The sequence below is a fragment of the Nycticebus coucang genome, chromosome 9 (assembly GCF_027406575.1).
Source record: "Nycticebus coucang isolate mNycCou1 chromosome 9, mNycCou1.pri, whole genome shotgun sequence".
Lineage (NCBI taxonomy): Eukaryota > Metazoa > Chordata > Mammalia > Primates > Lorisidae > Nycticebus > Nycticebus coucang.
This window is the reverse complement of record NC_069788.1, coordinates 114,719,434-114,733,759: the sequence shown is the minus strand read 5'-3', so window position 1 is coordinate 114,733,759 and position 14,326 is coordinate 114,719,434. Positions and strand designations below refer to the sequence as shown.

Below are 14,326 nucleotides of genomic sequence, written 5' to 3'. Positions count from 1 at the left end.
CTAATACTTTTTAAAATATTGTTTGTTATGGAACATAACTAACATTAAGTCAATGATTATTTGTCATAAAAATTCAAAGTAGAAGTTTTAATTTAGAACTGCATGGTTGAATTGGGACATAAAAATTATATATATATATATATTTTTTTTTTTTTTAATTGGTATCTCTCTGTTTATTTGCTCACAATAATACACAGCCCCTGGATGGGGAGAGGGTGGGGGAAAGGGGAGAAGCCACCCACTTCCCTGGCCCCTCTCCCCTCTGTGCTTGGAGGGGAAAGGGAGGAGGGGTTCTCCCTTACCCCCCAGAATGTAAACAGCAGCAGATAAACAAAAATAAAAATACAAAGGCCAGAGGAAGGTCCCAGGCATCTCCCCACCCTTGGGGTCAAAAGCAAGCAATTTTATCTTGTAAATAATTTCTTTTTGAAGAAGAGCCTGCTTTGCCATGAAATTCTGGCTTGTGGCTATTTAGAATTCTGATTTCTTTTCTTTTTTAATTTTCGTAGAGATGGGGGAAGTCTCTCCGTGCTGCCCAGACTAATCTTGAACTCCTGGCCTCATTTGATCCTCCTGCCTTCACCTTCCAAAGTGCTGGGATTATAGGTGTGAGCCACTGGTTGGCCAAGAACCATTTTATTAAGCTCATGGAGACTAATTAGAATTCTGAATGTTTCCGAAAATATTTCTTTAAAAACATAATATTGATACATGTAATTTAATACATTATATATATTTAATAATATATATAAAAGCAAATAGTAAATACCACTGATTTTGCCCTTTTGGCATATATAATCCATAAAACTGAACAGACCTAGGTTCTGTCCGGTTTGCTGGTATTTGATTTTAGGGAGCCACTGAAACCCTATAAAGGCAGACACTATTTAAAGTTTTGTTGTAATATTAGTGAGAGACAATTACTGAGTGAGCTTGTGGTCCATCCTGATTTGATGCTAACATGATCAGCTGCTGTGGAATCAGCTGTGAGCCCTGTGAAGTAATGTAAATATACTAGACAAAAAGTTTAAACAACCCACCAGATAGTCTGGTGTATGTCCCTGTACTTTTACCTGTTTTGGGAAAAGAGAAACTGTTACTATAGTGGTTGCCAATGTTTTTGGCACCAGGGACTGGTTTCATAGAAGATAATTTTTCTAAGAATGGTAGGGGCAGGGTTTGGTTTGGGGAAGATTCAAGCACGTTATGTTTATTGTGCATTTATTTCTGTTATTATTACCTTGTATATACAATGATATAATTATACCACTCACCATAATGCAGAATCAGTGGGAGCCCTGAGCTTGTTTTCCTGCACCTTAGACAGCCCCAGTGCTAGCATGACTGCTTTAGCTCCACCTCAGATCATCAGGTGTTCTCGTAAGGGGTGTGCGACCTAGATTGCTCAGATGTACAGTTTACGGTACAGTTTGCCCTCCAGTGAGAACCTAATGCTGCTGCTGATCAGATAGGAGGCAGAGCTCAGGGAGTTTGGACGTGATGGGGAGCGGCTGTGAGTACAGATGAAGCTTTGCTCTTCCTGCCTGCTCACCTGCTGTGTAGCCCTACAGGCCACAGGCCGGGGACTGGTACTTGTGCTCAGCCTGGGGCTTGGGGACTGCAGTGTTACATACAGCACAGCTGTCCTTTGTCACCTAGAAGCCTCAAGTGTAACTATCTGCACTTAAACCAGATAATAGACAATAAATAGGTAACTTGTAATTTCAGTAGAAAACATATGTATTATTCATCAGATACTGGTTTCCAGTATGTAATGGTCACTTAAATTTTTTCTTTTTTTTTAGAGACAGAGTCTCACCCTGTCACCCTTGGTAGAATGCCGTGGCGTTACAGCTCATAGCAACCTCCAGCTCTTGGGCCTAGGCGATTCTCTTGCTTCAGCCTCCCGAGTAGCTGGGACTACAAGCGCCTGCCACAATGCCTGGCTATTTTTTTGTTGCCGTTTGGGGCCAGGTTTGAACCCACCACCCTTGGTATATGGGGCTGGCACCCTACTCACTGAGCCACAGGCGCCTCCTGTCACTTAAATTTTTAAGCGTTTTCGGTGCTCAGTGTTTTTAAAAAAGAAATTCTGTGTTCAACGTATCAGTCTGTACAGTTCAATGTGTTTGTTGGCACTCAGTTACCACTGGCTCTTAGCAATGAAATAGCGAAGTCAGAGTTTGTTTAGATCTGTTTTAAGCAACTACAATAATTTTGTAGAGGCAAATACTGTAGTCAATGTTAAGTACTCTGTTTTATCTTCTATTTGGGAGGAGCTATTAGCCTTTTCACTGAATTTTTCTAACTCTGAGTAGTGTTAGGGTTGCTGCCTTTCTGTCCATTGGATTAATGTAATCAATCATTTTCATCTTAATTTGGACTACAGTGAACTGATGGAACTCTGACTTATTTTTCAATGACACTTTACATTTGAAAGTATAATTTGTAATGTGGCAAAATGCACAGTGAAATAGGCCTAAGAAACCTTGCTTAATATTGTTATTAAGGTGTTATTAAAATTTGCGATCTTGGCTGAGTCATTCAGATTCCTGTCTGGAAATGAGGGTGTTGAACTAAATTTCCAATAATTCTAGTTTTTATGCAAGTATTTCAGATGGAAACCAGCATACAGTATTTTTACAAATTCTCCCAGGTGGTATATCTTTCCATATCAGACAGTTTGTGGCTGTGTGTGTGTTTGAGTGAGGCTGTTTTACCCAGAAAAGGTGTGTGTACGTGCTTGTGTATGAACATGTTTGTGTGAGAGAAAGACCATTTTGCCCAAAAAAGGGGCTTGTGTGGGAGAGAGAGGGGCTATTTTGCCCAGAAGAGGTTATTCAGGGCCCTTTTGTTTTTTGTGATGAATATCAGATTTGGCCTCTTTGTCTCTTTACCCACTTGTCCTGGCGGTGGCCGCCCATTCGCTGTCTATGGCAAATGTGTCCTGCTGTGTAAACTTTTCTCCATAAACCTATTACAAGGATGGTTGGTCTTTATAGTGAAATAATAGAAAAATTATGAACTCGTAGTTTTTCAGTAAGGCCCAAAATCGGTCTCTTCCTGCTTTCTTTCTCTTGCTGCCCCTCCATCCCATCCCTGTGGATTTCTGTTTTCACAAACTATTGAGGAACCCAACAGACCAAAAGGAAATGGAAATTCTTTCTCTTTACATTTCCCCAGCTCCTTTGTCTTTCCCCCAGCTTTCCTGTCCTAAAGGAAAAGGAAAATCTGTTCCTTTAGGCTCAGTACCTGTTGCTCAGTGGCTAAGGCGCCAGCCACATACAAAAGCCAGTGGGTTCAAACCCAGGCCTGCCAAACAACGACAGCTACAGCCAAAAGATGGCCGGGCGTTGTGGCGGGCGCCTGTAGTTCCAGTTCCTCAGGAGGCTGAAGCAGGAGAATCGCTTAAGCCCAAGAGTTTGATGTTGCTGTGAGCTGTGACATCACGGCACTCTACCGAGGGCAACAAAGTGAGAGTAAGCTTCAGGTGGTTCTTGAGTGTTCTTGGTAGATGAACAATTAGGCCTAAGGATTAGAAACATCAGGTTTATGCTGCCACCTCCTAAAAGCAGCTTCTGTGCTGCACCTAGAGCAGGGGTCCTCAAACTGCAGCCCGCGGGCCACATGAGGCAGTGTGATTGTATTTGTTCCCATTTTGTTTTTTTACTTCAAAATAAGATATGTGTAGTGTGCATAGGAATTTGTTCATAGTTTGTTTGTTTTTTAACTATAGTCCGGCCCTCCAATGGTCTGAGGGACAGTGAACTGGCCCCCTGTTTAAAAAGTTTGAGGACCCCTGACCTAGAGGGAGCCTTCTGAAGGGTTGTGCTATGTGGCCCAGCCAAGTCTTAAACTTCAGGCCTCAAGTGATCCTCCAGCTCAGCCTCCCAGGTAGGTGGATGAATCTGCCATAATCACAAAGGAAGCCTAAAAGATGTTAACTCATAAGGGAAAAAAAAAATAACAGTAACTCATAAGGAAAAAAAATAACAGTGGAGGGAGGCAATGACAAAAGAAATGAACGTTTTGCTGGCCGAGTGCTGTGGCTCACACCTATAATCCTAGAGCAAAAAGCGAGACCCCATCTTTACTAAAAATAGAAAAAACTGAGGCAAGAGGATCGCTTGAGCCCAGGAGTTGGAGGTTGCTGTGAGCTATGATGATGCCACTGCCCTCTACCCAGGGCGACAGCTTGAGACTCTGCCTTAAAAAAACAAAAAAGGAAATTAACTTTTTGCAAAGCAGAAAGTGAATGGAGGAGTGGTGACTAGAGTTCCTACAGGAAGGTCCACCTAAGTACATGCAGAGGCTGATGAACAGGAGACACAAGTTGGCTGGCCCAGGGGTATCTTGAGAGGCTTCCATGTGCTTGGAGGGTCCCGCCATCAGTTTTACAGATCAAAATGGGAATTCTTTGAAAGTCTATATCTAGATCTGTCTTTTGGCTGATCCTCTCCTAAGCCCCAGCAGATGGATGATGCCATCAGTCCCTTTTTTTTTTTTTTTTTTTTTTTTTGAGACAGAGTCTCACTTTGTCGCCCTTAGTAGAGTGCTGTGGTGTCACAGCATCCTCAAACTCTTGGACTCAACTGATTCTCTTGCCTCAGCTTCCCAAGTAGCTGGGACTACAGGTGCCTGCCACAACACCTGGCTATTTTTAGATATGAGGTCTCCCTGTGGCTCAGGCTGGTCTCAAATCTGTGAGCTCAGGCAGTCTATCCGCCTTGGCTTCCCAGAGTGCTAGCATTACAGGCCTAGCCACCCACCCGGCCCTCAGTCCCCTTTCTTCTGGGAGGGTGGAGGAGCCTTAGAACACGGAGGTGTTCAGACTAGAGCATGAGGCGTGGGACTGAAGATGGAGGGGTCATGGACAGGTCTGTACACTGAAGCTATAAGAGCCTCATCTTTTTCTCCCTTCTGTGCTCCTCCACAAGCCAGCACCTAGATGAGTTGTTTCTGTCTTACCTCACCCAATGTTTCTTTTTCTCTGGCAAACTGAGCAGCTTCTGTTGAAAATAACCTCTATATACTGAACATTTGGAGGTCTCCCAATGGACAGGCAGCTCACAGAGAAGCCCTTCAGCCTGCCATTTTCGAGTGCCTCTGAGGGCACCAAAAATGAGAAATTATTCTGAGATGTGAACGAAAGGAATTGGAGTCCAGGTTCTGTGTGGGCAGTATGGCCTTTATTCCACTCAGGGAAGAGAGAGCTGAAGTTCGGAGGGGTAGGGATTGACACAATCATTTCTTCCTGGTGGGACATTCTATTTTGTCGGGTCCCTACATTTGGCCCTATCAGCCTCACTCTTAAATATGAAGGAGCACCCAGAGATGACTCAGTCCATGAGGAAAGCCTCCAAAGTCAAGGACAGACCCCCAAACCAGTCTATCCGCCAACAAAAAAAGGGAACTTGGAGGGATCAAAAGATGCATGAAACAAGAAAACTAAATGCAAACTAAGAAGAAAAATTAGAAGACATTCAAGTGTCCATTAAAAAAAAAAAAAAGGGTAGATCAGTAGGAATAAAGAGCAGAGAACAAGAAAGTACTTCTGGAAATTTAAAAACATGGTATCTATAAAAAAATTGCATGGACAAATTGGATGATGAAATTGAGGCGTATTAGAGCAAGAGACTGTTGTGTTTAAATCTAAATTCATCTAAAAAATTTAATTCGGTATTTAGTACTCTTAAAATCATGTACATTTACACATTTGTTAAAAATAAACAACAATAAAAAGAATATTAGATTTACTAAAGCTATACATTAAACAATGAATTTTTTTTTTTTTTCTTTTTGAGACAGGCTCACTCCATCACCCTGGGTAGGGTGCTGTGGTGTCATCATAAGCTCCTAGCAACCTAAAACTTTTGGAATCAAGCAATTTTCTTGCCTTGGCCTTTTAAGTAGCTGGGATGATGGACACATGCCACCACATCCAGCAATCTAATACCCCCTACCCCTCCCACCCGCCAAGTGCTAGGGTTGCGGGTAGGAGCCACCCAGCCTGGCCTTACAATGAAGAATTTTAAACTCAAGTCTTTACAAATGTAACAAATTATAGCAATCATTTTAAGAGAGTTTTTTTTATAGCTTAAAATCCTTTTACATTGCATTTATAAATTTAGTATTCTTTTTTTTTTCAGTATTCATTTTTAAGTACTTAAATTATCTGAAAAAATTTTTGCAAGTTGAGAAGCTAAAGAAAAACCCTCAATTTCTCCTGCTTTACTCTCACAGCACAGGACCCTTCCAACAGCAGCTGTGTGGGGGTATTTCCTGCACACCAGGCAGTAAACCAGTTTTGCGGCCAAGTCTTCAGTGGACAGGAGCTGGGTGTCCTTTAACTCAGTTCAGATCTGATATTCTGCCTGGAGTTAAGCATCCGATCCCACAGGTTGAGGGCATAGTCCCACAAAACTTCCCCTACATTTGATGACAGTCAAACCCCCAGGTTGTTTTATCTGTGCTTCTAACCAACCAGTTAATAAATCGGGGTTCCCACCCCACCCACTTTGTGTTGAACTAATTTGCTATAGTGGTCACAGAACTCTTGGGAACACTTTACTTACATTTACCAGTTGATTATACAGGATACTACAAAAGATACAAGTGAAAAGATGCACAGGGCAAGGGGCCCCTCTCTGGGCACATCTCCCTACAGAAATCCCCACACGTCTAGTTATCCCGATAGTCTCAAACTCTGTCCTTTTGGCTTTTTCTAAAGCTTTGTTGTGATTGATTACATCATTCATTGGCCATTGGTGACCAACTCAACTCCTTCACTTTCCTGGAGGTCAGCAGGCCAGCTCTCTAAGCACGTGGTTCTTCTGGTAACCAGTGCCCATCCTGAGGCTATGTAGGAGTCCTAGGCACTGGGCATTGGTCAGCTTAATAGCATATAAAAGACTCTTACCACTTTGGATAGTCCAAGGATCTTAGAAGTTTTATGCCGGGAAACTAGGATGAGAATCAAATATGTATTTCACAATATCACACAAGTACTTAACTCTTCTAAAGCAGATATTTATGGATTTTGTAAATTCTAAATACATTTTCAAGTCAAATCAATTGCCTAAACTAATTATCATTAACGTTTTAGATTAGAATCACATGTTTAATTTTTTAAGAGCACTAAAAACATGCAGAGCTTCTTTTTTTTTTTTCGTCTCACACTGTCACCCTCAGTAGAGTGCCATAGCATCACAGCTCATAGCAACCTCAAACTCCTGGGCTAAAGCGATTCTCCTGCCTCAGCCTCCAGAGTTGCTGGGATTACAGGTGCCCACCACAATACTGAACTATTTTTAGAGATGAGGTCTCACTCACTCTTGCTCAGTCTGGTCCTGAACCCATGAGCTCGGGCAATCCACCCACTTCGGCCGCCCAGAATGCTAGGATTAGAGGCATGAGCCTCACTTTGTCCCCCTGGTAGAGAACTGTGCCATTAAAGCTCACAGCAACCTCAAACTCCTGGGCTGAAGTAATCCTCTTGCCACAGCCTCCTGACTAGCGGGGATTACAGGTAGCCACCACAACACCCAGCTTGTTTTAGAGACGGGGGTCTCATTCTAGCTTAGGCTGGTTTCCATCCTGTGAGCTCAGGCAATCCACCCACCTCCGCCTTTCAGAGTGCTAGGATTACAGGCATGAGCCACTGTGCCTGGCCCAGAGCTTCTTAATCTAAGTATTTTTTTTTTTTTTTTTTTTGTAGAGACAGAGTCTCACTGTACTGCCCTCGGGTAGAGTGCTGTGGTGTCACACAGCTCACAGCAACCTCTAACTCTTGGGCTTACGCGATTCTCTTGCCTCAGCCTCCCGAGCAGCTGGGACTACAGGCGCCCGCCACAACGCCCGGCTATTTTTTTTTTTGCAGTTTGGCCGGGGCTGGGTTTGAACCCGCCACCCTCGGCATATGGGGCCAGCGCCCTACTTACTGAGCCACAGGCGCCGCCCTTAATCTAAGTATTTAAAAATACCAAGTATATACCTATTATAAACCCATACCCAACATAAAAGTATTAATCTGTGGATTTGATGTACTTTGTTTCCTCCCAATTCCAACTCACACCCTTTCTTTCTCAAATAATTTTTTTAAAGTAACTTACATCTGTATTCTAAACCTGCCTAGTTCTTTTTTTTTTTTTTTTTTTTTTGAGATAGAGCCTCAAGCTATCGCCCTAGGTAGAGTGCCCTGGTGTCACAGCTCACAGCAACCTCCAACTCCTGGGCTTAAGCGATTCTCTTGCCTCAGCCTCCCAAGTAGCTGGGACTACAGGCGCTGAGCCTTCTGCCTGGTTCTTAAAGACCTTTTCAATTTTATCGTCTCAAACAATTTGAAGTTATCCTTTTCTAGTAATTTGGGGTCATGTTTTTAGTTGGCTGAGGCTGAATCTTATGAAAGCTTGTGGAATTTAGAGCTATAGGATGATTTTTCCCTCATGCCTAGGATAAGCTGAGCCTAGTTTTGTACTCTCTGCTGCCCACGGTTCCTCTTCAGTGGGGTGGCCTTTAAACCTGCTACCCTTGGGTTCAGATTCCTGGTCACTTAAACTTAATCCTTGACAGGTCTCGGTCCCCACACCCAGGATGCTTGACTGACTCTCTTTTTATTTTGTTTGTTAATTTACTCTATTTATTGCTTGATTCTGTTCTGTATTTTTATTTGGGAGGCTAAAGTTTTTAAGTACTTGAAGGATTTAATTATTCCAGCTTAGATTTTGTACAAATCCCATGTCTTATCTGGACTGTTGTAAGGTCATTTTCTTGACAGTTTTAACTTCCCATTTTCCAGAACACAAAGAGTGTTTTTATCCTAAAAAAATTTACATAGAGAACATAAACGGGGATTATATTTGGTTTTTAACCTTGATTTCTTCATATATGGTGTAATGTCATATCTTAGCTCTCCAATTATAAAGTTTTTGGCATGGACCATATACCACTGCTCGCCAATGGAAATGTAATTTTAGCCACATATGTAATTTAACTTTTTTTAAATTTCAAGTTATTGTGAGGGTACAAACAACCAGGTTACAATATTTGAATTTGTTAGGTTAGAATCCCTCTTGTGGTTGTGTGTAATTTAACATTTTTTTAGTATCCACATTGAGAAAAACGTAACAGGGTAAATTAATTTGTTTCATTCAACTCAGTATAATCTAAACGTTATTTCAAAAAATAATCAGGCTTGGTGCCTATAGCTCAAGCAGCTAAGGCGCTAGCCACATACACCAGAGCTGGTAGGTTTGAATCTGGCCCGTGCCTGCCAAACAACAATGACAACTACAACCAAAAAAAAGCTGGGTGTTGTGGTGGGTGCCTGTATTCCCAGCTACTTAGGAGGCTGAGGCAAGAGAATTGCTTAAGCCCAGGAGTTGGAGGTTACTGTGAGCTGTGATGCCATGGCATTCTACCCAGGGCGACAGCTCGAGGCTCTGTCTCCAAAAACAACCCCCCCAAACAGAAATGTCAACGTAAAAATTGAGATATTTTCATTCTTTTTTTCATACTGAGTTTTTGAAAGTCAGTGTTATTTTATTCTTAGTGCACATACCTAAGACTAACCACATTTGAAGTGATGGATCAATAGCCACTTGCAGCTAGTGGTTTCTATTTGGGGCAGTTGTATATATGCTTCTGCTATTTAGCTTGAGTAACATAATTGTTGCTTTGTATATAAATGTGTATATATTATTTTAGGTACACATTTTTCTACTTGAATAAAATAGAAAACATTTTGAAATGTGTATCTATATTTTCTTTCTCTTAAAGGCCCTTCCTTCTTCCATGATTATAGTAGCAGTTTATTGTCCTGTGATAGCTGCTGTGTTCATTGTTCTGAAGATGGTCAACTATCGACTACACAGAGCCCTTGATGCTGGAGAAGTGGTAGATAGGCGTGCAAATGAGTTCACAAATCAGCGAGCCAAAGCTGAGCAAGGCAACTGTTCAACCAGGAGAAAAGACAGCAATGGACCAAGGTAAGGAACCTGTGTCACTCAGCTTCTAAGGGTACAGATCCTGGTGTGTGTGTATTGGTGGGATTATCATGTTGTACCTGTTTCTTTATATAATTTTAAGGCAGTGCTGGATCTTGTACTTTAGATACAATGACAAGTACAGACTGGAATATTAGAATAGAGCAAGGCTAACTGGCATGTCTGAGGGATTAAATCAATATCCTTGGCCTCATTACTAAACAAGTTAGATCAGGTAACATAAACAAATTATGCTACTGTATATGCAGTAATGGTTACACCAACGGCCAAAGCCAAGGACAAACAGCCTAAAGAAAAAATTAAACATGGAATAATCAATCTCAGCATTTATTTTTTATTTACACAATATATCTTAAGCAAAGTTATAATACTTGACATTTATAGTCTGCATTTTTTCACTTAATCTATTGTAAATATGTTTCAGTTTTATACTCTTACCTTATAAACTTAGCTGCTCCTTTCCTAGATCTTTGCAAGACTGACTTTTTCAGATTTAGCTCTGGCTAGATGTGATCTCCTGCTGGAGGCTTTCCCTTCCAGTCTGGCTCAAGTATTGTGTACTGATAGTCACGTTCTGTTGGTGACCTTGGCCCCACCCACTTTCTCTTTGACCGATGGATGTATTTTATTCATAGTCAGAAGTTTATTGTGACCTTAAAGAAATAACAGGTACCACTATCTAGCAACAGTTTCTTTGTGAATACTTGACATATGTAAACTTATTTAATTGTCAAAACATTTCTGTGGAGTAGATGCTGTAATTATCTCTGACTTACAGATGCGGAAACCAATATAAAACAGATTAAATAATCTAAGCAATTGTTTTCACTTGGCACAATATGAAATATTTTAGGTATCGAGGTACAAATAATATAATGAAAGTGGGCATTCATTTCTTAAGCCAGGTAATATTTCTGTGTATTTTCCAGTGCATTGAAAGCCTTTGTTTATCCCTTTTCCAATTACATTTTTCCTAATCTCTAATAAAGTTACCCTGTTTCTTCATTGAACAAATATTTTACCCTTATAATAATTTTATTTCTTACATTAATCACTATCTGAAATAATTATCATTTATTAGCATTTGTGAGCTTCTTGTAGGCAGGGGGTCTTTTTTTTCTTAGAAACTATTCATATATTCCCAGGTCCTAAATCAGTGTCTAGTACTGGTAGATATTCAGCAAATATTTGAAGTCGTGAAAACAATTTTTCTGTGATAGTATGTTTAATAACACACAGTATTTCATTGTGTGGATGAATTATAATTCAATTATAAAATAACTTTGTAGTTATTTCAATTATTTTCAAATGTAAATACTAGAAATATCACTGTGATGTTTAAATTTTAAATGATGAAATGTTTTACCATCATTTATCAAAGGTGGAATTACTAGAAAGGTTATATACATTTTTCAGTTTCCCATTATACACTGCCAAAGATTGCACTATTCAGTTATCATGAGCCCCAGTTTGAAGGCTGCTATTTTTGCACATTAGACATCATTGAATATGTAGTATTTTGAAAAACTGTGATATTTCATTGTTTAATTTTATCATGTGTGGATATTTAGTAAAATGAAGTATTTTTCTTGTTACTGCCGTTTGTATTTCTTATTTTGTGAATTATATATTTTCTATTGGTGGCTAGTGTTTTTGCTATTGATTTGGGGAAGATATATTTATGAAAATAGTAACTTTTTTCTTTATCTTCAGTGTCAAATACTTTTCCTCAGTTTATAGTATTTTGCCTGTTTATATCATAACTTATTTTTATGTGGCCTATTCTATGTATATTTATTTCTGATTTTGATGTCAAATTTTGTAAGATTTTCTCTTCCCCCATATTCCACTTGTATCTACTTTCAGTATTTTTATCATTTAGTTTTTACTTCTAAATTGTTGTAAATTAGAAAAGTTTTCATTTAGTATGTTCAGGTTTGCTTGTCCAAATACTATTTACTAAATAATTCGTTTTTTCCAGTAATTTTAATGCTTTCTTGATGTAACATATTTACATATACTTATGTCAATTTCTGAGCTTTGCTTTCTGTCTTTTTTTGTTTATACCAGTTTTTATTATGTAGCTTTATAATGTGCTTAACAGTGTTAATCCTTCCTCAATATTTTTCTGTTTCAATATTATTTTGCTTATTCTCATACATACTTACTTCTTTGTGAAATGTCTTATGTGCTCATTCTCCAAAAAATTCCATTAGGATTTTCATAATTATATTTAATTTGGAGAAACTCCACTTTTAAAATAGGGACATGAATGAAATTTCCATTTATTTCTCTATATTTTTATTTTTATTTTTATTTATTTATTTTTTTTTGTAGAGACAGAGTGTGACTTTATGGCCCTCGGGTACAGTGCCATGGCATCACACAGCTCACAGCAGCCTCCAACTCCTGGACTTAAGCGATTCTCTTGCCTCAGCCTCCTGAGTAGCTGGGACTACAGGCACCCGCCACAACGCCCAGCTATTTTTTGGTTGCAGTTCAGCCGGGGCCGGGTTTGAACCCGCCACCCTTGGTATGTGGGGCCGGCGCCTTACCGACTGAGCCACAGGCGCTGCCCTATTTCTCTGTATTTTTATTTATATTCATTAATGTCACTGTCCTGTCTCATAACATTCCAGAATTTTTTTTTTTTTTTTTTTTTGTAGAGATAGAGTCTCACCTTGTGGCCCTCGGTAGAGTGCCGTGGCATCACATAACTCACAGCAACCTCCAATTCCTGGGCTTAAGCCATTATCTTGCCTCAGCCTCTGGAGTAGCTGGGACTACAGGCACCCGCCACAACGCCTGGCTGTTTTTTTTTTTTTTGTTGTTGTTGTTGCAGTTTGGCTGTGGCCGGGTTTGAACCTGCCACCTTCGGTATATGGGGCTGGCATCTAACTGACTGAGCCACAGGCACCGCCCAGATTTTTTTTTTTTTTTTTTGAGACAGAGTCTCAGTGTGTTGCCCTTAGTAGAGTGCTGTGACGTCACAGCTCCTAGCAACCTCAAACTCTTGGGCTTAAGAGATTATCTTGCCTTAGCCTCCCAAGTAGCTGGGACTATAGGTGCCCATCACAACACCCGGCTTTTTTTTGTAGTTGTCATTGTTTTAGCTGGCCCGGGCCGAGTTTGAACCTGCCAGCCTTACTGTATGTAGCCGGCGCCCTAACCCCTGAGCTATAGGCGCTGAGCCACATTTTAGATTTTTTAATAGGTTCTGCACATTTCTTAAGTCTATTCTATTTCTGTTAAGAAATGCATACTCTTATATGGTGGGTAAGCAGACAGAATGTAGACTATGCAATTAATTAGTCAAGGCTTGAATCACCTCCCAGTCATATGACCTTGGAGAAGTTATTTAATCTTTTTATGCCGTGGCTTCCTCATCAGAAAGAGGAGGCAAATAATGTTATTACCTCATAGGTTTATTACAAAGAGTGAGATAATATAGCTATATATATAAAGCTCTTGAACAATTCGTGATGCATGGTGGCCACTCTTTTATTGTTCTAATTATTTTTGGATATTATATACTGGGGGTGCCCAAAATATATATATACACATTAAGAGATCTTGTTGGAGGGTTACTTGTTGGAAGTAAAATTGATCATTCCCAAAAAGTATATTAATTGTAGGTAAAATGGTCAAGTGATCAAGTATACTTGACCAGAAATAGTACCTTCAATTCAACTTCAAAAATCAGTACATAGATAACATTGCCTAAATTGTGTATACATTTTTTTAGCACCCTCTGTATATTTTTATTTATTTATTTATTTATTAATTTTTTGCCCAGGGCCGAGTTTGAACCTGCCACTTCCGGTATATGGGGCTGGCGCCCTACCCACTGAGCCACAGGCACTGCCCTGTCTGTATATTTTTCATTGCTTCCATTACTGAATTTTTTTTCTCATTTTCTTCAGTTTAAAAAATACTTATGTGGGCCAGGCATGGTGGCTCATGCCTGGAATCTTAGCATTCTGGGAGGCCAAGGCGAGTGGATTGCTTGAGCTCATGAGTTCGAGACTAGCCTGAGCAAAAGTGAGACCTGGTCTCTACCAAAAAAAAACATAGAAAAACTAAGGCAAGAGGATTGCTTTAGCCCGAGTATGAGGTTGTTGTGAGCTATGATGGCACAGCACTCTACCCAGGGTGATAGCTTGAGACTGTCTTAAAAAAATAAAAAATTTATGTGAAATATATACTTCCCAAATAGTATATCACATATATATAATTTAGAGAATAATAATCAAGTAAATACTTAATTACCCACCATACAGCTTAAGAATTAGACTGTGCAAATGTGAAATAGGTTTTATTCC

General features: G+C 39.9%; 1 protein-coding gene across 4 annotated transcripts in view; it reads left to right on the top strand.

Annotated features, from left to right (window-relative positions):
• PCNX1 (pecanex 1) overlaps positions 1 to 14,326 on the top strand; it is a 226,695-nt gene that overhangs the window by 39,716 nt on the left and 172,653 nt on the right. For all 4 annotated transcript variants that reach the window (XM_053601578.1, XM_053601581.1, XM_053601580.1 and 1 more), the window contains exon 2: positions 9,778 to 9,986. In XM_053601578.1, the coding sequence (XP_053457553.1) occupies positions 9,778 to 9,986 (209 nt within the window). The remainder of the gene's footprint in view (positions 1 to 9,777; positions 9,987 to 14,326) is intronic.